This window comes from Electrona antarctica (assembly GCF_951216825.1).
Source record: "Electrona antarctica genome assembly, chromosome: 19".
Lineage (NCBI taxonomy): Eukaryota > Metazoa > Chordata > Actinopteri > Myctophiformes > Myctophidae > Electrona > Electrona antarctica.
The window spans coordinates 36749366-36773657 of NC_136800.1; the positions used below are offsets into that span (position 1 = coordinate 36749366).

Here is a 24292-nt window from a genome sequence, read left to right on the forward strand (position 1 = left end):
CCAAGAACAATATGTTCTTGGTTAGAGGCCTCACCGATGGAGATGTGTAATACGTTGAAGAAGAGACATGTCTATGACATCATAGACCCCCCCCCCCCCCCCCCTGCTGCGTCTTTAGCATGTCAATTTGTATGCCGTTTTCAATTACTAGAGGTTCAGATTGCTACATGGCCCTAACATCTGGAGTTCATGCCCCTACGCAGCCCTCACACCTAAGTCGCACTGCCAATCTGACCAATATGTCTGAGTCACACAGTGTCAGGGCTTTGTAGTCATCATTTGTGGATTAGTTGGAATAGTTCTTATAAATATCAGAAAGCAGTAGGCTACATACAGTAATACCTAATGCAATTGAAAGCAATTAACGACATCATTTGCCAGTGGAGTTATTGTGAAAGAAGAGGACATTAAAATAGAGGGGAAACCCCACCATTCCAATGCAAGCCTGACACCCCACGTCTTGACAATTCATGTGCACGACAGACTCATAAAAGCACTACCAATTAGCTATATTTGGCAGCCTGAAAACTGACATCAAAAGAAATGTGAATAAGGCATATCACTGCTAGCAGAGTACTGCGGGTGACTTTGTAGTTACGAAGCCAATTGTGAAGCGACTCGTAGTCAGTGGTCGGGTTGTCTAGGGTCTTTGATAAGCCTGCAAGCTTTGCTGACACAACGTCAGTTGAATTATGTCCTGGATGGACAGAAGTTCATCCACTGATGTTTTCCGCTGTCCGCATGATCCTCTGCAATGCTTTGCGTGTGAGGTCAGTACAGTTCCCATACCAGTGATGAGCTCGATGGGCATGCCAAGCTTCTTCAGTTTTCCTGAAGTAGGCTAAAACTCGTCCAGTCTTTGCTGACGAGTAGACAACTGGTGCATCCTCAAATCAGTTTATCCATCTGTGTGGCATGGCCTCCAGATAAAGCACTGAGAAAGAGGGAAATAACTATAACTATTCCTAAAGACATAGTGTAAAGCTGACACTCAGACAAGTGTCTGACATGAAATAGATATAAAATCAGATGTGTTTGCAGTGTGGGTCGGGTACATCTTGTCAACAAGAATAAGGAGAACAGTATTTGGAAAGTTGCATAATCTCTCGCAAAAATAAAAAAATTTGTCTTGGCTTTGATATGGGAACGGTCACAAATGGCATCTCCACAGCAGCAACGACCCTGAGGACAGCAGTTGTTATGTTTACCAGTGTTGATGTCAGTAGCTGTGACACACTGTGCTTGACAGCCACGGGGAGGGGGGGGGGGGGGGGGGGTGGTGCCATGACTGAGCCTGGGGAGCTACAGAAGGGGGGGGAGGAGAGGTCGAGCTGACGAGGACTAGTGAGGGTGAGTTTGATGCCAAACATTCACCATTTTTTCAATGTTGTTTGTGAACTCCAAGTGCGGGGAGGTGGGGTGGGAGGTTGAAGGGGCAGGGTGGCCTGGAGAGGTGGACAGACCCAGTGACGTCCAAGGACTGTTGTAGCACGCCAGGAGGGCAGTATCTAACTACATTTATACTCAGGAAAAAAGGGACAGCTTTCTTCAGCGATTAGGCTACAGAGATTTTGAGGTACTTTTACTTTACTTGAGCATATCCAATTCCATACTTTACACTTCTATTGGCAAATATTGTATTTTTACTCAACTGCAGTTATTTGAAACCTCAGTTTCGACTTAACTTTGTATATTTAAATTATTTTTACAAAACATCCAACACACCACGTTGTGACGTGTTTTGAACTTGTAGATTGACTATTTTTGGCGAAGAGATTTGGTGTAGATGGTGGAAAAAACTGTGAAAGTACAGAGCCAATTCAGGTCCAGAGGGTTTAAGTGGTTCCCGTGTGAAGTGAGGGGTGCTCTTATCATCATACATCATCTCATTCCGGCCAATCACAATTTGCGTTCTCACTTTTGTCTTCGATGTTCTGTTTACACACTTTTGTCTTCAATGTTTGTGTTTACACAAAATGTGTGTTTACACAAACACTCAAAGCTGGGCATAGGAAAAATCTTCCACCACTGCAAAATAGAGCGTCGCAGTCCCGCCCCCTACCAGGGCCCAGGAAATGATTCTCCGTTCATTTTCCTCATAGACTTTTCAGAGAGTATTTATTTAAAGACGGTTACGCCGCGGACAAAGCCAACTCGAGTCGTGACAACTCATGACAACAAACAAATAATTAGAAGGAAGAAAAAAACGGCAGGTTACAACACTTTTTTTGTTGTTTTTCTTCTTTGTAATTATTTGTTTGGTCCAAAATATTGTGTTTGTTGTCATGAGTTGTCACGACTCGAGTTGGCTTTGTCCGCGGCGTAACCGTCTTTAAATAAATACTTTTTGAAATGTCTATGAGGAAAAATGAATGGAGAATCATTTCCTGGGCCATGGTAGGGGGCGGGACTGCGACGCTCTATGATGGTCATCATTATGGCTGAATGTCACTGAGGCTGTTGCTGTGGCATTTGACTGACCGTGGGCATTCTGGTCACTTAATGAGGAGTGTTCCTCTGTGGTGAATGGGATATCACTGGAGGACTATCTGAGTTTCTCTTCTACTTCTCTGTTAATTAAAACTCAATGAAATGGTGAACTCTCAATTTCAAATAATAGCATGGCCTCAGTCGCTTACAGGGGAACACTGTTATGGAGGAAAAATAATGGCTTTTTGTTAATTGTTTCCAAATCTTTCTGACTTCTTTTAGGATTTTTTTTAAAGATGTATTTTCAAAGTGCTATGCTGTACTGTACCTTGAGTAAAACACGTTATAGTTTGGTTGGTTGTTGTTTTACAGGCAAGTTCATAGGAATATGTATATCATTATCGCCCAGTGTTACACAAAGAAGGGACTCGACTGCAATGTTAGTGTGCCATCCCATTCATTCATCTTCAGAGCGGAGACTGCATGTTAAGGTCTTCAAGGACATTCCCGAGAACAAAGGCTGTGGCAGAATTTCAGTCTACTAGAACTTAAAGGACAACTTTAGTTTTTTTTCAACCAAGGTTCATGTTTTAGGTTGTTATTAGAGAAACTAATAGGTGAGTATGTCTTTTTTTACAAAATGTTATGGTGATTTATTTTTGTATTATTTACTATAGTCCTAATAAACCCCTGGAAATTAAATCTAGCCACAGAAGATCACAGGATCTACTGAATGTGAAGGTAGCCTACTGGGGAGGCTTATACTGTGTGTATAGGCTCAATATGTCAGTTTGACACATTCAGTAGATCCTGTGATCTTTTGTGGCCAGATGTAATTTCTTGGGGTCTAGTAGGACAATAGTAAATACAAAAAATAAATCGCCATAACATTTTGTAATAAAATACATATTTAGCCCCATGCTCGAATGCCCCCGCCCCCCTGTCAAAAACTGCTAAAATACCTAAAACAAAAGAAAGCAGCAAATGAAAGAAAATTAACACTCATCTTTTACTTTCTCTAATAACAACCTAAAACATGAACCTTGGTTGAAAAAAACTAAAGTTTTCCTTTAAGTATTGTTATTCGGGTGACCACAACATTTTACTAGACTGGAAAACTGGGCAGGACTTTCTGCACAGTAGAAATTTGTACCTGTACTTAAAGGACAGGTAGGCCTACTAGTTATTTTTTGTCTATATTAAACATCCTCCACGTGAATTCCTCAAGACTCCATTCTGTTCATCTACATGCTCCCACTCACTAAGATTATGGAAAATAACAAAATAGTTTACCATAATTATACAAACACCCACATTTACGTATAGGTCGACAATGATCGACCTACAGTATACGTAAACACTGAGTAAATGCATTGGAAATGGCAACAACAATGTAATGTGCCAGTCATTTATAATTACTTGTTTTGTCTTCTATCTTTAAAAGGCCTATGACATCCAAAAGAAAGAAGACAAAACTGTAAAGTAATTGTTTTTGGAGCCAAGGAAGAATGATTAAAAGTCACTTATAGTGGCCGTCTCAACACGATTGGTTGTGATGTTCCCCTGACAACCAACCAACTACTACAGTATGCTCAATTGCCCATTCATCCGGGCTATAGGACTACAGACAGACAGACAGACAGACAGACAGACAGACAGACAGGTATCATGTGCTTTCTATCACCAGTAAAAGTGTCATGTGTAAATCTTCTATCTATAAATGCACCATGTCTCTGTCTGTCTGTGCAGTACGTCTGTCCGTGTGTAATCCACGTAACTCGAGAACCGCTCGCCCCACCGACTTCAAATTCGACACACCGTGTTCCACTCCACCGCAGGGAGTGCAGTGTACCAATTGGCCACCGCAGGGAGTGCAGTGCCCGGTGTCGAGTCGGTTGTCCAGAACCGCCCCAAAAAGGCCTCTGCCCGGGCTCTGAACATGGCCCCTGTCCAGTGTCCATATAACTGGCCTGTTCTGACATCATTCTGACATCTGCATAGACTCCATATTTGGGCATGCCTGACAAAGAACTCCATATATGGGCAGATCTTTAAGGAGGCTGCAACAAATGAGGGCAGGATTGAGCTGGAGGAATATGCCTCAGCCGTTTGCGGTTACATCAGTAAATGTATTGATGTCACAGTCACCAAGAGGATCACCATCCACCCCAATCAGAAACCCTGGTTTAATGGAGAGGTGAGGCGCCTTCTGAAGGAGCGGGATGTAGCCTTCAGATATGGAGATGCACCAGCCCTGAGGGCAGCAAGGAGGAATCTGGATGCCGGAATTAAGAGAGCAAAAGAGGAGTATGCTCAAAACATTCAGGGTCACTTCTCCATAAATAACACACGGGACATGTGGAGGGGAATAAAACACATCACTGACTACGGCAAGAGGGATGTTGAATGCCCTTTGGATCCATCTCTCCCAGATGCCCTCCTCAATACGTTCTACGCCCGGTTCGAGGCTGCCAACACCACCTCCCCCAGCTCCATGCAGGCTCACTGTTCCACCGGGTCAGCTGCCGCTCAGCGTGTCTGCTGAGGAGGTGAGGAGGACCTTACAGCGTGTAAATCCCCGAAAAGCAACGGGCCCAGATAATATCCCTGGTAGGGTGTTGAGGGACTGCGCTCAGGAACTCACGGAAGTCTGGACAGATATTCTTAACCCATTCTGGGCTGGAACCCCTTTTGGTGTTTTAAAGCATTATGTTATACTTTAGCTATTGAAAAATAGCAGATCTACAAGCTCATAGCGCGGCACCGAGTGCCGCGCTATGAACTTGTAGGTCTGCTATTTTTGAAAACTGTCAGGATTTTTAAGACATTTTTTAAATTTCGACTAAGGTCTAATTAATGGTCTAAATGGGTTAATATCTCACTCCCAGGCGGTGGTACCGGTGTGTCTTAAGACTTCTACCATCATCCCGGTATGCCTACAGGAAGAGCCGCTCTACTTCAGGTGCTGTGACATCTGTCGTACATACTGCTCTCACCCGTTTGGAGGGGGGGGGGGGGGGGGGGGGGGACGACTCGTATGCCAGGCTGCTGTTTCTGGATTTCAGTTCTGCGTTTAACACCATCATTCCACAGACTCTTGCCAACAAGCTGCTGCTGCTCGGATTAACACCAAACCTCTGCAACTGGGTCCTGGACTTCCTGACTCACCGGCCGCAGTCCGTCAAGATCCACGGCAACTCGTCATCTCCCGTCATCCTCAACACCGGTTCCCCCCAAGGGTGTGTCCTGAGCCCCCTGCTGTACATGCTGTTCACATATTGTGAAATTTGCAGACGACACGGTTGTAGTGGGACAGATATCCCACAACGATGAGCCGTCGTACCGGCAGGAGGTGACAGACCTAGTGGACTGGTGTGCAGAGAATAGCCTCTGTATCAACGTGGGGAAAACGAAGGAGATGGTTGTGGACTTTAGAAGAAGATACCATGCCCCCCCCCCCCCCCTCCCCCTGTTCATAAATGCAGCTATGGTGGAAAGGGTCTCTAGCTTCAAGTACCTCGGGGTGCATGTTTCAGAGGACTTGAAGTGGACCACAAACACCTCAAACATCTTAAAAAAGGCCCACCAGCGTCTCTACTTCCTCAGGAGGCTGAGACAAGCTGGCCTCAGTGCGGGAGACGTTCTACAGGTGTGTGGTGGAGAGTACTCTCACATTCTCCATCACCACCTGGTATGGGAACTGCTCTGCTGCTGACGAGAAGGCGCTGCAGAGGGTGGTGAAAAACGCCCAGAAGATCACCCACAGCAGTCTCCTGTCTTTCGACGGGCGCAGCCTCCGACCCACTCCCCTCAGAGTCCATCAAAGCCAGGACTGAAAGGTTCAAACGCAGCTTCTATCCGGGGACTGTCAGGCTACTGAACTCTTAAGTCAAATAAAATGCACTTTAGCTGTTTAAAAAAGTAAATAATATGCTGCTCAGTTTTAATGCACTGCACTTTGGGATTTTATGCTTATTCTTTTTATTTTATTTTTTTGATTTGCTGGTCCTGAGTACGATTTTCGTTTTATATGTGCAAACATGTGAAATGACAAATAAAGTGAACCTTGAACCTAAAGTGAAACTTGGAATGATTATCTGTCAGGGTGGCCAAATGGACAACACTACATGTAATGAGCGAATTAGCAGCCACAGACTTAACAGCGGGTCCATATTTGGCTACACTCCCAAAGTTATACATTACTGTGACAGCGCAATATGACTGCCATCCCGTGCCGTCGGTAAAATAAAATGATAAATACATACAGAGATGCAATGACAGCTATCTATCTATCTATCTATCTATCTATCTATCTTATATAATAACATTCATTTTGTGCCCAAGTTCAACCCATCTTCCCAAGATCATTAATTCGCTTCCAATCAATGTGATCTATTATATATTATCATATATTAGAACGGGTAAGGCCCTATAGTAACATTAGGATTTGCCATCTTCAGTTCTGTGACCTCAGAACTGAAGATGGCAAATCTGACATGGGGCGAGGCACAACATGCTGCACAGGATAGGACCAGATGGAAGCAGATAGTCGCAGCATTATGTTCCACCGGGAACCAAGAGGATTAAGTAAGTAAGTAACATTCATTTACGGAAGAAAAAAAAGTTGAAATAGGCCTATGGAGATCCAAGGTTTCAGCGACGTCATCATAGAGCAGGTGGGAGGGAGATACTAGCTTCCAGCTTCCTCCCCTCCCAAACCACCTCCAGATTGTCCTGTTTACTTTCACCAGCTGGTTGTCCTGTAATTAGCGATTAAACTAGACTAAGGTCCCCTGTGGGCTCTGTATACTTGGGCTGTGTACTTTTTTTTGAGTCTACACCAAATCCCCAAAAGTTGCCGATCTAAAGCTAACTATTTTTGACTTTTCATACAGCCCCCCACCCCCCCCCCCCCCCTTCCGCTCTCTCTCCGTCGCTTTCATTCCATATATCTGTCAAATATTTATGTTGTGAAGTACTTTGTGCTACAAAAAGCATCACTTGAGCTCCAGCATTGTTGCATGAGTGTTTACTGCTGCAATGGGCGAGGAGTGCACAAATCCTGGTTCAAGATCAGATGCAAGGTTGAGGAGATGTTAGAAACATTGTGCAATGTGCTCTCAAACATAACCTCAAATGTGTGAGAGAGACAGAGACTAGGCCATCATCTATTGCTCCGGTTCAGTCTCTATCCTTTTAATACTCTGATTGAAGGAAGCATGAGCTCATTTCGGGGCTCTCCCCAGGTTGGCAGAGGAGAGTAGTGCCCAGGATTACAGTTTAGCCAATCGGCACCAGGTGAGAAATGGATTACAAAATCGTGGCATAAAATTTTAAGTTTCAAGAAAAAGGCATTTTAAGTTCTTTATAACTCAGCCATTTTACTACTGAACTCTATCAGGAGAAGGTAATATAAGCTCGACCACCCAACCTCATCTGGTATAGGGATGGCGTTACTCTTGAGTTCAAATTAATTTGAAACTTTAAACTTAATTTTATTTAAATGGAACTAATTAGTAAACCTCTTAGTTCAATGCAATGCTGATTAGAGTGTCCTCATCATCTGCCTCTCCTCCAGTGTATCTTTTGAACATGTCTGATGCTGACTCAGTTCCCCAATGTTGTATTCCTATTACTGTGGAAATCCATGCTTTTTTAGCCTTTTCTGACGATCTTAGGTTTTCTACTGCTCTAGCAGGTATTTCTTTGGGTCTTCTTTCGGTTTTATGTCGGGTATGGTTCGTATGAAGACTCTAATATTCCTAATATTTCTTTATACACGTCTGCTGAATAACCATTGCTATGGTCATTGTCTTATATATGTTGCATCCAACTGTCCTGTGTTTTTGTGTGACTACAGTTTTTACTGTGAAACTGCCTCACAATCATTTATAAGGACAAAATTAAGTTTTACATTTTTTTTTATCCCATGATTTTGCAACCCATTTTTCCACCAAGTCACAATTATCTAATGTAATCCTGGGCGCTACACTTCCTCTGCCAATCTGGGGAGGGCAGCGGACGGAGCGTGGAAGGAACACGTTATTCCCTCCATCAGGCGCCCCAGTTTGCCAGGTGGAGGTAGTTTAGAGACATGTTTTTGTGAGGGTACCTACTACCTACCCTAGGGGACACGGGGAGAACATGCAAACTCCACACGGAAAGGCCCTTTCACCAACCCCGCCTCGGGTATGAGCACTGATGATGCGGAGGAGAGAACACGCCCCCAGTGCCAACAGTGTCCCCAGCGGGAATCGAACCCAGTACCTTCTAGCTGCACAGCACTAACGACTGTGCCACCGCGCCCCCATTTATTACCTCACCTTGAAAGAAAATATCTGCAAAAGCAGAAGGCTTTTGAACACTCCAGATTAGATGAAAGTATTTTGGTTTTCTGGACACACTGAAATATCTACCATTCATTTTTCCCATAGAGATTTACAAAAACATTTCTATCAATTATTTTAAGCCAAGAATCAATATACAGCTATAGTGTAGATTCTGTCTGAGCACAAACATTAAATGCCATTGACAATGAATGGAGCATTTACGTCATATGTGTCTGAGCAAATCGGCTGGGTATGTTGGTGGCCACAGCGACTTTTACTAGTATTGATACCTTTACTTAAGTAACCACCATAAAGTATAAACTCCCTCCTTACTGGCCTACCGGCATGCACACTTAAGCCTCTCCAATTGATCCAAAATGCTGCAGCTCGCTTGGTCTTCAACCAGCCAAAATTCTCACATGTCTCCCCCCTTCTCCGCCCCCTCCATTGGCTCCCGGTCGCTGCCCGCACATAGCTGGAAGTACCTTCACTAAAAATGCTGGGACAACGCTCCACACGTCCCAAACTCTTCTCCCTTCTGGCTCCAAAACTATGGAATGCACTTCCCATTGCAATCAGAACTGCAGACTCACTCCCAATCTTCTGTCATAGTCTGAAACCCCACCTCTTCAGGGGCTAGGACTAGGGGTAGTCCCCTAGCACTAGCCCAAGCCCGTAACACTTGTCGTAGCACTTGCCCTAGCCCTGACGACCTTACAGTCGTATGCAAGGGCTCAATTTACCTAAGCATAGCATTTTATGTAGACATAGCACTATATAGTATATATGCATAGTTTCATGATATAGATATTACACTGTTAGGTTCTTAGCTTACGTATGATTCATGATGACTATTTGTTGTATATGATGTATGATGTATATGATGATGTGTATGATGTATTACCATGTTTTACTTTTACTTTAAATCACCCTGGATTAAGAGCGTCTGCTAAATGCCTAAATGCCTGCTAAATGCCTAAAGTACTATAATTGACATCAGCCTAATGTGTGTTACATCGTTGTATAGGAAAACCATCTTTGACCCTAAAGAGATAAACCATAGGGTGTTCATCTGTTCATGTTGTTCTCTTTAGACAATTTTAGAACAATTTTAGAAATGCAAACCAAAGCAAATGATACTTGGGGTCTCAAGCCAAAATTGTACAATCACTGATCGGCATAATTTCAATTTGCTCTTCTGCAATCATGTTCTCTGAAAGGCATAGGGAAATAAATTGACCTTGAAGTTGAAAATAAAACCTTTAATTGCCACAGAAAAGGGAGAAAGAAAGAAAAAATACATAAAATTAATTTTGGCATTTGTATTTGTGAGTGGCAGACTGTATTCAAAGGCAAACACAACATGTGTGACAATTAAAATACAGATTACATCAGGGATTGAATAGCAGCCATATTCAGTGATTATACATATTGAATAGTCGTAACCTTTAAGACTGCATAGACCATAGACAGACCATAGACCGTATCGTATTCATCAGTCAGAGGTTCAGAGGTTGCATACTTGGAATTTTGACCGACTGCCTTGTCTGCTTGATCTTTGAAAGGCCTCTCATGGTTAGTCTCAAAATGACACTTAACGCTGGACGTTTAGCAAACAACATTTTCAAGACGACTGTAAAAATACTTCTGTGACAAAATCCCCATCACAGCCTTAATCATATAGGGGTACATTTGTACAGCACAACCTCTGTGGTGTTTCAGAGACAGACGACTGCTCAGTTTTATGGCTGCTAATGGAACGTACTGTACAGCAAATATAAAGAGATACAGTAAGCCTATATATAGCAATCAATGAAAGTCAAAGTCAGTACTGTTCAAAGCTTTGTTCTCTAACGTCTAACCAATACACTGTCTTCGGGGTTTTTTTCTTTTCCAGGTTGCAAAGGATCATGGGATAACATTGCTTGTTGGGAACAGACTGAGGTCGGCGAGACAGTCACTATCCCCTGCCCCAGAGTGCTCAAGACCTTATTTGGCAGAAACGGTAAGGCAGATGAATTTACAAATGAATGGAAAAGGACCAAAGCATATATTCTGTTTTGTACGGTACCGTACAGATTGGTTAAACAAATTACTCAATCTCATGAGTAGCTTTAATGTAAAGTAGCTTCTAATGTTTTCTTTACTTGTTCTGTTATTGAAATTCCCATGGAGCAGTACTAACATAAGGTCACTCCTTATTATAAACATACTATAGAGTTTCTCAACTTTCTCTATATGGCATATAGGGCTCCATTTTCATCACCGCTAAACCCCTCATCCCTAAACTTCTTTGCCTTTTTTTTTACCATTTTGCAAAACATTTTTGAATAGTTAAAATGGCCAGTCTACAAGCTCACAATGTGTCAATGTAGATTGGCTAGTTGAACTATTCAAAAATGTTTTTCAAAATAGTAAAAAAGGCAAAGAAGTTTAGGGATAAGGGGTTTAGCGGTGACGAAAATGGAGCCCATAGTCTGCTGAGTCAAGCAGAAATCCTGGCTAATGATCTAGCATGCTATTAACACTCCCAACGCGGATCGCGTATCAATACGTTATCAATTAATCAAACGTCGGGTGCGGATCACGTATCAATACGTTTCAATCACTTTTTTATAGCATACTTTCATTCATCTTTTTACCCACCCGGACAATGAAGAACCATCGCCCTATCATTGCTGCTTAGTCCCGCTCACGTGATCAGAAAAAAAAACAAAAAAAAAAAAAACCCCTCCCCTCCTGAAAACAGGAGGGCGGACCGCTTTACGTGTATAAACCAGTGTAGAATGGCTGCGCCCATGCCGATGTAGCCCGTGTGTGAAAAGAATCACATTTCACCTAACCTCGCCTCACCAGGCTTTCCTCCACCTATTGGCTTTTATACTCGATTCCCCCCTCCCCTCCTGTTTCTCCACAGTATCGACGGGCCGCCATGACAACAGACAGTCTACCGTTGGTGGATCACGTATCGCCATGCAGAGCCGTCATAATCGGAGATCGCTCAGACGTGTGATTGTAACGCTTTTTTATTCATTATAATTGTAGTGATAAGACCGCAATGAACGCGTCGGGGACGTAATCGACCCGGGTGTAATGTATAACGAACTTTTCCGCGACCTAAACCGTGGTGTTGTCATCTGTGGAAGTCATTTTTTCCTTCTCGTCGACATCACAGCCGGGTGACGCTTTTTTTCCCCTCCATCGCCCCCAAGCTGCATGCCCATAGCCTGGCTTGGCCAGCCTCATAGCGGGGATTCACTGAAGATTCTTCCCCGGAGGAAACATCAGTGAACCCTCGCTATGAGTCTGGCCGTGCCAGGCTAGCATGCCCAGGCATGTTCCCCTACACTAGCTTGAAAAACAAAATCAGCTGATGACAACGCGTCTCGCCGTTATACTATAGTTCTGAACCGAACGGTGGAATGGGACTTTTTATAGCCGTACGGATCAAGACTTTTGCTGCCCAATGTGCCCATGACCCCCCCCCCCAATGTTACTGCGATCAAAACAATGAAAGCAGTGAGATAGATTAGGCGAGGCGGCAATCATCATCAAAAAGAAAGCATAGTTATGAAGGTTTATAGTCAGACATTGACAGGCAGATATAACAATAAACACAATAAATATGCTATACATCCTATACATCGAATGAAAGCCCTGAATGTGTACTTTTACGAGGAAAAGAGTTAACATTGATCCCATGTACAGTTTGTCATAAATTGGATACTGGGTGGATGCACATTGCGCCCACCAGATATAACTGCAGAGAAGACATGGACCCGAACTCAATATTCACAAAATAAGGCCTATAGCGACATATAAATACTATATACCGTATGAAACAGAAGACTCTCTGCTTTCATAAGGAAAAAAATTGTACTGTAATAATAAAAAAATCACACCCCTGTGAAGTGAGCAGTGCAACTCTACTTCTCTACTTATTCACTACAGCTCGCTATATACGGACTGAGGCAGAAAGTCATGTAAACCTTTTATTTACAGTTTGGTCTGTAAACTTCTACTGTAATAATAAAAATCACACCCCTGTGAAGTGAGCGTTGCAACTGTTCTGTACTTATTCACTACAGCTCGCTATATACGGACTGAGACAGAAAGTCATGTAAACCTTTTATTTACAGTTTGGTCTGTAAACTTCTACTGTAATAATAAAAATCACACCCCTGTGAAGTGAGCGGTGCAACTGTTCTCTACAGTTGCACCGCGCAACTATAAAGAACAGTTGCACCGCTCACTTCACAGGGGTGTGATTTTTATTATTACAGTAGAAGTTTACAGACCAAACTGTAAATAAAAGGTTTACATGACTTTCTGTCTCAGTCCGTATATAGCGAGCTGTAGTGAATAAGTACAGAACAGTTGCAACGCTCACTTCACAGGGGTGTGATTTTTATTATTACAGTAGAAGTTTACAGACCAAACTGTAAATAAAAGGTTTACATGACTTTCTGCCTCAGTCCGTATATAGCGAGCTGTAGTGAATAAGTAGAGAAGTAGAGTTGCACTGCTCACTTCACAGGGGTGTGATTTTTTTATTATTACAGTACAATTTTTTTCCTTATGAAAGCAGAGAGTCTTCTGTTTCATACGGTATATAGTATTTATATGTCGCTATAGGCCTTATTTTGTGAATATTGAGGAGTTCACGTCCATGTCTTCTCTGAAGTTATCTGGTGGGCACAAGCTGCATTCAATAACCAATTACTGTCTAACTGTAGATGGGATCAATGTTTACTGTTTTCCTCGTAAAAGTACACATTCAGGGCTTTCATTCGGTGTATAGGATGTATAGGATATTTATTGGGTTCAATTTTATATCTGCCTGTCAATGTCTCTGACTTTAAACCATCCATAACTCTGCTCGCTGTTCAAGATAACCACTTCCAGGCAAATGCAGGTGTTGCAAAAAGGTCAATATCTCCAGAATGGAACATGGTAAAATCAAAACGTATTTTTTTAATTGAAGTGGACAAGTTCAGCTTTCTTTTGATGTAGGCGTGTGATTCTCGCTATAAGAGAACATTTTACTGTGGGCCCCCGAACAAGGCCTTTGTGCAATGTTAAATGGCAGCAACATCCAAATAGGCCTGTTGAGATCTTCCAGCAATCAAAGTGTTAACTCAGTCTAAAAGGCCACAGATAATACCTGCCAAAATATATATTTTTTTTTATATTAAAAAAACATACGACACAGAGATATGAAGTATGAATAAAACCTACAAATAGTCTGGTATAGTGGTGAGATTTTATTTATCTTCTCATCATGAAAGGATCTGGAAAATGAAACCGCATACAATGCAGACACCATTGAAATAGTATTTTAGGATTTCCCGCACTGAATAGCAATATATCAAAGCAATATATAACAAAGCCAGAGTGGTTTACACCACTCAAAAATAAATGTGGACCTAATATACTCCCTTGTGGGACCCCGCATGAGAGTGCTAGTGGTGACGACATGTACCACTTGTTCTCTATCCCCCAGATATGATCTCACCCATTGTAAGAATGTGCTATTGATCATACCTTTGATCAGACTGTTAGTTCAAGAACTGTAGAGATTGGAATCAGACCTTTATTTTCCATCTAACAGAGGGTCCTACTGAAACTTTTGGCTAGGGGCCTGGCTTTGTTGGTGATCAGAAGGGTGGCGTTTCTCTAGGGATCTCTATTAAATTAAAGTCTCATCACGTCTGGTGCTCACCCCGTGTGATTTTATCCTAAGTACATTTGACCATTGCAGTTAGAAAAACAAACTAGAAATTCCAGTGCAGTCCCTCCTGGTTATGGAATATAATCAACTGACAGCTCTGTCCCTCTTGTGTAAAGAAATGGAAATGCGTTCACAAAATGTCTGACCGGATTTCCTGATAGGATAGAGGTCTCTTTTCTTGTTGTATTTTATACTAAAAACGCCGGGACAACGCTCCACACGTCCTAAACTCTTCTCCCTTCTGGCCCCAAAACTGTGGAATGCACTCCCCGTTGCAATCAGAACTGCAGCATCACTCCCAATCTTCCGCCGTAGTCTGAAGACCCACCTTTTCAGACTCCATCATGGCCCATAGCACTTATCCTACCCCCTTAGATAGCACTTTTTAGACTTAGATAGCATTTGAAACAGACTTATAGCATGTCATGTAGACAGCACAATAATTGCATTGTATGTAGTCATAGCACATCATAGTACATATGTATAGCATAGTATAGTATATACGCATATACGCATGTTTCTTGATAAATGCATTTTATATATGTGATGTATTCCCATACTTTTGTTCTTGCCTAATGTAAGTCGCTCTGGATTAAGAGCGTCTGCTAAATGCCTAAATTGTAAATTGTATACACTACATTGATTAAGTGTGAATGGCATTAGGACCTCGGTGCACTCACTTTGGAAACATGCCACTGCATGCAGAGGCGAATACACTGTACTGCAACTTTTATACTCTACATGGCAGGTTTATTAGCATTTGATTATTTTGAATAATGCCTCCCTAAATGTGTCCCTAAAGGTGTGACTACGTGACAAAACCACAGTCATGGGGGAGGGAAGCTCAGGGGTGCTATGTGTTCCTATTTTGTTCAGGGGTGCTCCAGCTCCCAGGCACCCCCGTAGTCGTCGCCACTGACTGCATGTTATGGGAACGTCTTAACTATAAATGCACCAGGTCTCTGTACGTCTGTGAGTTGGTCGGACCCACGGCTGTCCAGAACCGCCCCAAAAAGGCCTCTGCCCGGACTCTGGACATGGCCCTTGCCCAGTGTCCATATATGGAGCTGGCCTGTTCTGACATCATTCTGACTGTTTGCATATTTGGGCATGCCTTACAAAGAACTCCATATATGGGCATAAAAGGGACAGACATAATATCTGGGTGGGGAATGAATTTCCAACTTGCATCGTTCCAAGTAGACCAGGGCCCAACGGGCACGGCTGTAGAGGCCCCACGGGCACAGTAACAGTAATTGAAGCTTGACAGAGAAAATATGTCCGCGGCGTAGTTTATGACAGCTTTAAGCCCTGTATATGAACAGTATTGATACAAGGTGCTGGATAATCAGTTGTGTTCTTTTTTTTAAGGTTAATTTATTGACAATATACACATTATCACTTTCTCAATTCTCTCTTTTTTTTTTAAACAAAACATACTGATAAATAAACAAAAAAGGAAAAAACATAGACACCACTCAAACCCTCCCCCCACCCCTGTCCCAGAAAGGTAAACTACACAGCCTTCAAACTCAATATTGTCCGCAGCACCCTTTGACAACAACAACTAAAGTAGAGAATAGTGAAATCAACCAAGAGGGGATATTGAAGGTAGAACCACAAAGAACCTACCCCAAATCTTTTCATATGTTGCAGGCCTTCTCCTAGTTACATTGTACAGTATCTTTTCCGGTGTACAGTATGATGAAAGTTCATTCAGCCAATGCCTCAGTGAAGGTGACTTTTCAGATTTCAGACTGGCGAGTGACACAAAATACTCTTTGTTAAAATCTGCATTGATCAGACTAACGTCACCCAGTAACCAAAATTCTTGGATCATGTGGTATGTCAATCTCTACGACAGTTGCATTAACAAACTGGCAGCCTGTGGCCAATGCCATATTGATGAGTGTGATGACGGTCTGTCTCCTTTAGCCAAATTGGAAAAATAATTGTATAATGTTTATATGTGTGTGTGTGTGTGTGTGTGTGTGTGTGTGTGTGTGTGTGTGTGTGTGTGTGTGTGTGTGTGTGTGTGTGTGTGTGTGTGTGTGTGTGTGTGTGTGTGTGTGTGTGTGTGTGTGTGTGTGTCGCATTATAATAGGCTGATTATTGATCATATTTATCGTGCATGCTGACAGCAGACCAAGAACCTCAATTCTTTCAACTAGCCAATTAGTCTGAAGTCCTGTCCCTCGGGCTCATGATATAGCAGAATTTGCCAATCGCGGACATAGAATTTTGCCTTTGTAAGACGACTAGATTCACACTAACATACAGTATAGGTTTATAAATGTGACAATATACCCCAAATCCTTAAATTACGAGAGTCATTTTCGCTCTACTGTATGACCACAACTTTTTACATATTTCTCATCAATAACGACTAAGTGCTTCACATGAATAATGATGATGTAACTAAAAGACAACGACAAAATCTAAATGGCTTCTCACCCCAACTACTTCCTAGACTTTTGGTATTTAAAGTTTACCACAATAAACAGAAGTTTCACACAACAGGACGTGATGCACTCACACAGAGCTGTAGCTGCTCATGTTGGGAGCCAGGAAGGACAAGTAGAATTTGTCTGCTGTCAGCTGTCCTTGTAACTTAGGAGCTGTCATCCCGGGCCAATCAGCCACCACAGAGTGCGGACAGCCGCCGCACAACACCGGAGTCCAGAGGTGAGCTTCCATCTCTCTAGGACAGTGGCGCATGGCCATGGCGAAGAGGATCACAATCTGTTCACACTGCTACCGTAGGGCGAGTTCCCACAGCCACAGTGGGGGAAGAAGTACTTGGACTTGACTTCGAAATTTAAAAATGTCTTCTAAATCCTGTCAGTTTTCTGAAATACCTATGTTTCTATATCAGTGGTGCTCAATATCTCATGTCAAGGACCACAAAAATTATATGTAATTGGCCACCGACCCCCATCTGAAAATATGTTGTTCCAGGGACCCCCCAGAAGCAAAGATTTGAGTTAAAAACGTTCGCTCTGAAAGAATATATATATAAGATTTGGGCCGCATTTTCACGATTTTTCAAAAATAGCAGACCTACAAGTTCATAGCACGGCACTCAGTGCCGCGCTATGAGCTTGTAGATCTGCTATTTTTCAATAGCTAAAGTATATAACAGGGGTCCTCAACTAGAAATGCTGAAGGTCCACAAATATTTTTTGAATAAGACCATGGTCCAGTCTCATGCACGCGCAAATACAATTGCGGGTCGCGGGCCATGTGGGCCCCACGGGGTGGGGCTGCCCCCCACCCCTAGAAACAACTATGCCTGTTTAGTACAGTCAAACCAAGCTTATACAAATTGGGTCCCATCCAACCAACCAATACTGGGGTGCAGAGTAGAGACAAATATTCATTATTCACCTCCAAAAATCCAATTTTGTTCATTCAACTGAATGTGAATGTGTCACTGCGACCCCATTAACAGCTAATGAGCCAGTCAGCGCAACATTGTTGTAAGAGTTGCCGAGCGGTCAAGGCTCCAAGAATAGACGAAGTCCAAGAATGTAGATCTTTTGTTGTATTTATTTACCTCCAAAACTGATGAACAGCCCATATGACGGATTGTCACAGCCCGGGTCTGAGGCAAAACAAAATACTGCACAAATAATACTGGCCACAATACACTTTCCAAAAAAAGTAAGAAATAAACACTTGTTAACTAACAAAGACAAAAACAACAAACCAAGAACTAAAGACACTGAAAACAGGCTATGCCTTCCCTGAAGACCCTGGCAGCTCTCCCTTGGTGTTGTCTCTTTGCTGTCTCAAGCCAACTGAGCGTTAATTGCGTTGCTCTCTCACGGTCGCGGTGACTTTTTTTCTTCTCTTTATTCTATCATTTCTCCAGGGTCCGCAGAGAGGTGTGCCGCGGTCCGGTCGTGGACCGCGGTCCGCCTGTTGAGGACCACTGGTATATAACATAATGCTTAAAACACCAAATGGGGTTCCCGCCCAAAATGGGTTTAAGGACAAAATCGTAAAAAATATATATTTTGTTACAATAAATGTCCTGCATTCAAAATCCAAATGTTATTGGACTTATCAATTATTAACCACTTAAGCCCTATTTTATAGCTGGCCCTATATTTTTTTAGCTAGCCACAAATGATCTACTGAGCTTGTAGATCTGATATCTGAAAATGTACAAGATGTCCAATTCGACCGGGGAAAAGAAGCAGCTTGGACTCCTCATGCATAGAAGGAAGCATGAGGTCAGTCCACTGCCCCCCAGGTTGGCAGAGGAAGTGTAGCGCCCAGGATTACATTAGATAATTGACACTGGGTGGAAAAGAAATCGGGGGATAAAAATGTATATATAAAAAAAAAAAATCTAAATCTTCACAGTAACCAGTTTCAACAGAGAGATTTGTTGTTGCTATAGTACAGTATATAGAAGGGGTCAATTTATATACTGTATACGTGTACTCGGGAACTGATATTACCTCAGTCTCTTGTGTAAGCACTTATCAGCACAGATAAGTATGCATTAAATGTGGGAATGTATTCATAGTCATATTCACAGTCATGGGTTCAAAGCACCTTTTCCCTGCTGGTGCAAAAATAGCAATGTGAAAAGGCCAGTGAAAAGAGCACTGTAGTATGGAAAGCCAGACACGTAATCCTATTATGATACATACAGTTTTATCAGTCTACTCTCCTCCTCTAATGGCTCTGACACTTTGACCTCCCTTTGAAGTCCCGCTAGTATTTTTGGTTACAATTTACAATTTAGGCATTTAGCAGACGCTCTTAATCCAGAGCGACTTACATTAAGCAATAACAAAAAGCATGGCATACATCACATATATAAAAAGTAGTTATCATGAAACATGCGTAAGCTAAGAACGTAACAGTGGAGTATCTATGTAAACTATACATACTATACTATATTATATCTATTATACAATTGAAAACATGTGCGCAAGTGCGCAACCCAATACCCAAAGCCACCAGCTACTACGTCACTGACACGCTGGGTGCCGAAGCCCAAGCAGGAGCAACACACCCTGCAACAACACACTAAGACGTCACAGACTTACCCTCCGCGTCGATCCACGGCTATCTCCTCATGTCGCGCCGCACGCCCACACTCAACACCACCCGCGTAAAAGTTGTCATTGCACTGCCACTAAAGCCGCCTCCCGTCCACACTCACAAACAATATCAATATCAATAATAAACACAAACACGCCACAAGCACCGACACCCCCGCCTAATTTGTTGCCACGTCTATGAAAACAAGCACAGAAAAAATGCCATTCAACACGCTACTTACACACACTACCACTCGCTTACAATACGCGGACCTGGCAACACTACATTCCCTCTCCCATTTGCTCAAAGCCCACCACGTGACCCACACACACACATACCAAAACCAAGTAGAAGAAGTAGAACTACACACCGCACACTCTGATTTTAACTTGGACAGTTACAATAATGCTAACACGACCGCGTCGACACCTGGCGTGGTACAAGCGGGACAAACCCAGGCGCATATATGGATACCAACAACAACACCACCACTACACGCACACGCGCGCGCTGCAACAACAAACAGCTACGTACAGTGTGTGTGTGTGTGCGTGCGTGCGCGGGGGGGGGGGTTTGGATCGCCTCGCGATGCCGCGACAATGGCACTACACTACACAGGGCTCGACACTGCGACTAGGTACTCGCATTTGCGACTTACAATATCACCGTGCGAGTTGTAACATTCACTTTGTAGCACCGCTGCGACTACACAATCCGAACTTTACAGCTACAAGTTGCGCAGTTTACATCCAAAACAATGTGTCACTCTCTCGGTTCTGCACCGCTGCTGGAGAAGTATAGCACTGTCGAAGGCAGCGCAACTAATCCCCCCCCCCCACACACACACCCCAGAGAGGGAGGAGAGAGAAGAGAGCGACAGAGAGACAGAGCACACACGTCTTCACGTAGGGAGAGTGATAGACAAAGACAGAGCTTTCCAGTCCTTACATTTTTTCTCACATTGTTTTCTTAGCTTTGTGACTGACCAATGAGAAGCAGATTGTATTGTCTGCAAAGCAACTATGTGTCTGTCACAAATAAAAGCTCTGTCCTGCAAGCCCATGTCATGTCAACACAGACAAGGCAGCTGTGCGCACGGTGACTCCTGCAAATTATACTGACCCAATATTATTTTGTACAACCTAGCAAAGCATAACATATGATGGTTTGGAGAATAGGCTGGTCTCTCTTTTTACAAGACATAAGCCATTGCATACAGGTTCTCAACCTTTTTAATTTCAAGGACCCCCATAACTCTGAGAGTAAAACCAAATGGACCCATAAGAGTCCCATTTGATTCCATTTGTACAGTATCAGAGTTAAAAGTTATAAAAGAGTCCATTTGGTTCCATTTGTACACTCTCAGAGTTACAGACCTGTAGGGTCCACTTGGTTCCATTTGTACACTCTCACAGTTACAGACCTATAATGGGTCCATTTGGAACCCCCTCAAGGAACCATGAGGGTCCCTGGATCACACCTTTGACAGCCACTGCTTTAAATAAATACATAACTAATATAGAGCATATTTGATCAATGTATTGTTAGGCTATAGATTATTTTGACATCTGAATTTAACAGAACCGCCCACGCACGACACATGCACATGCACGACGTGCACGCGCATGTCCACATCCACATGCACGCGCGCATGTGTCCTCTTTTTGCTAATTCAGAATATGGTATGCCTACACACTTAAAATAATGCAAACACGCACATTGCGCAAACGACTGCATCGACACCTGGCGTGGAACAAACGGGACGAACCGAGGCGCATATATGGATAAGAACAACAACACTACACGCGCACGCGCGCACGCGCTGCAACACAAAACAGCTGCATAAAACGCGTGTCACTGTGGACTTCTGTATCTGTGGACTTCTGTATCGCAACGCGGGGCAACGCAACTCTGGGATGAGCGGGCCGAAGGCCCGCGAAATTCTAGTATATATACAAGTGAGAAGTTGTACCCAACCCAGGAAAAGGGACCCAAAGTCACACACTGCATACGTCACTGACACACTGCAACACACTACACTCACACGGCAGTGACGTCACACACTTACCCTCCGCGTCGTTCGGCCGCTATCTCCTCATATCGCGCCGAACGCTGACCCTCAACACCACCCGCGGAATATTACTCATTGCACTGACACCAACGTTGCCTCCCTTCCACACCCATGCCGGCATTGTATTTCTTCACAACAAACCCTATCTCCCCAACAACCCACACCCCTGCACGCACACACTCACACACGGGCCACGGAACACTGTTGCCAGGTCTATGAAAACAAGCCCAGAAAAAATGCCATTCAACACGCTACTCACACACACTACCACTCGCTTTCAATACGCGGAGCTGGCAACACAACATTCCCTCTCCCATTTGCTCAAAGCCCACCACGTGACCCACGAGAGTTTTCATGTTACCTTTCTCACTAACGATTGCACCACCGGAAGTTACACACTACACACACACACATTAGAAGAACAACACGAACACAACACTACACACACACACACACACACACACACACACACACACACACACACACACACACACACACACACACACACACACACACACACACACACACACACACACACACACACACACACACACGGGGGCCACTGTTGCCAGGTCTATGAAAACAGGCACAGAAACAAGAAAACAGACCCAGAAACAAACCATTTCACCACGCTACTTACGCACACTACAACTCGCTTACAATTCGCGACCCTGGCAACATTGTTCCCCGTCTTCCAACACACACACAGTCCCACACACACACACACACTGATTCGGACTTGGATGGACAGCGGCGCGATTACATACATACACCGTTTAATTCATGCAAACACGACAATTGCACCACCAGTTTCATTAATGTAAACACGACAATTGCGCGACCTGTTTAATTAATGGAAACATGACAACTGTGACGCACCGAGGCGCATGGATTCTGTGTGTGTGTGTGTGTGTGTGTGTGTGTGTGTGTGTGTGTGTGTGTGTGTGTGTGTGTGTGTGTGTGTGTGTGTGTGTGTGTGTGTGTGTGTGTGTGTGTGTGTGTGTGTGTGTGTGTGTGTGTGTGTGTGTGCGTGCGGGGGGGGGGATTGCGAGTGAGTGTGTGTGTGTGTGTGCGCATGCGTGCGTGCGTGCGCGCAGTACACATACTATTTACCCAGCGTGTGCGTGTGTCTACGCGATGTGTAGCAATACGTTACATGTGACACAGCTGAGACATAAAAGTAACCCTAGGATGAGCCACCCGAAGGGCGGCGAAATTCTAGTATTATACATGTGTACTATAAAGTGCTATGACTACATAAAATGCAATTCTAGTGCTGTCTATGTAACAAGTCTGTTTAAAATACTATCTAAGTCTACATAAAGTGCTATATTTAAAATACTATCTAAGTCTACATAAAGTGCTATCTAAGGGGCTAGTGCTACGGGCCATGGTGGAGTCTGAAGAGGTGGGTTTTCAGACTACGGCGGAAGATTGGGAGTGAGGCTGCAGTTCTGATTGTGATGGGAAGTGCATTCCATAGTTTTGGAGCCAGAAGGGAGAAGAGTTTGGGACGTGTGGAGCGTTGTCCCGGCGTTGCTCTGAACCAACCAATCTTCCGCTCCCTTAGTATTTTTGCTTGGTACTGTATGCCACTACTAGGCTGCCACACTTTTGCTTTTTGTTTGCTGGCTCCTCAGCTAATGTCTGCATTTCATCTATTTGTCATCTATTTGACCTACGTTAACATCAAGTCACGGAGATATTTAAGGCATTAACAGGTTAATTGTGGTAGTGTGTTCTAACCATTTAGGGGTGAAAATAGAAGTGGATACGTGGGCGTTCAAGCGCGCATAATTCCACAGGGATTTTTTTTCAGCTGTACGTGTCTTTTCTATACTTTTGCAGAACAGTGTGTACGCATCCTTTTAGTGTGGAGGAGGGAAGCTGCACAAACTTTCGCACACATGCATGCAGGCATGCAGAAGCACAAGTGACACCCACAGTAAGGCCCTGATTAATACACAGGCTGCAGCCCAGGGGGCCCAGGGCTCCAGGGGGCCCAACAGCCCACATCCACCCATTATCAAACACAAATACACAATATATATTTTTTGTGCCTTGCAAACGGCAACAGTGTGTGAATATGTGGCATGTCCAACATACTGTAGACTCTGATTACGAGATGTCTCCCTGAGGTGCACTTTTTTTGGAATTTCTTCCAATTATTTCGAAGAGCAATGGCTGCTAGTACAAAATACATTTCCAATTGTTTATTTTTCCACCTCGGAGCCAGAAACCGGCTGCCGGGGGGGGAAGGAGCTCCTGGATAAAGGAATGTAAACACACATTATGTGAATTAAAGCCTCTTGCACCCAAACCCTGTCAGCTGCATGCTACAGCAATTTAAAAACATAAGTGTGCATCAACAAGAAGTTGCACTTGACCTCTAATGTTATTGCAGACATCTCAGAAATCTCGCAATTTATTATGATTACATACAGTAAATTCTACTGGCAACATTTTCGTTGTAGCCAATTTGTATTTGATAGACAGACTGCCTCTGTATGGGTAAAATAAAGGCGCTGTCTATGGTGCTGAAACACTGTGGGGCTGGGCGTGGGTGGGTAGCCCCAGGATGTGGCCTACGAAGCTTTAATCAGGCCCTGCCCTTACAGTGTGGACGCCACAATCAGATCGGTCAGACGGGTCAGCTTCCAATTGAGCAAC

General features: G+C 43.5%; 1 protein-coding gene across 1 annotated transcript in view; it reads left to right on the plus strand.

Moving 5' to 3' along the window:
• The window catches only part of LOC306943331 (vasoactive intestinal polypeptide receptor 2-like), a gene marked incomplete at its 3' end in the record, with an annotated part of 95747 nt that overhangs the window by 20181 nt on the left and 51274 nt on the right, over positions 1–24292 (plus strand). The window contains exon 3 of the mRNA XM_079529590.1: positions 10657–10764. Within this exon, the coding sequence (XP_079385716.1) occupies positions 10657–10764 (108 nt within the window). The remainder of the gene's footprint in view (positions 1–10656; positions 10765–24292) is intronic.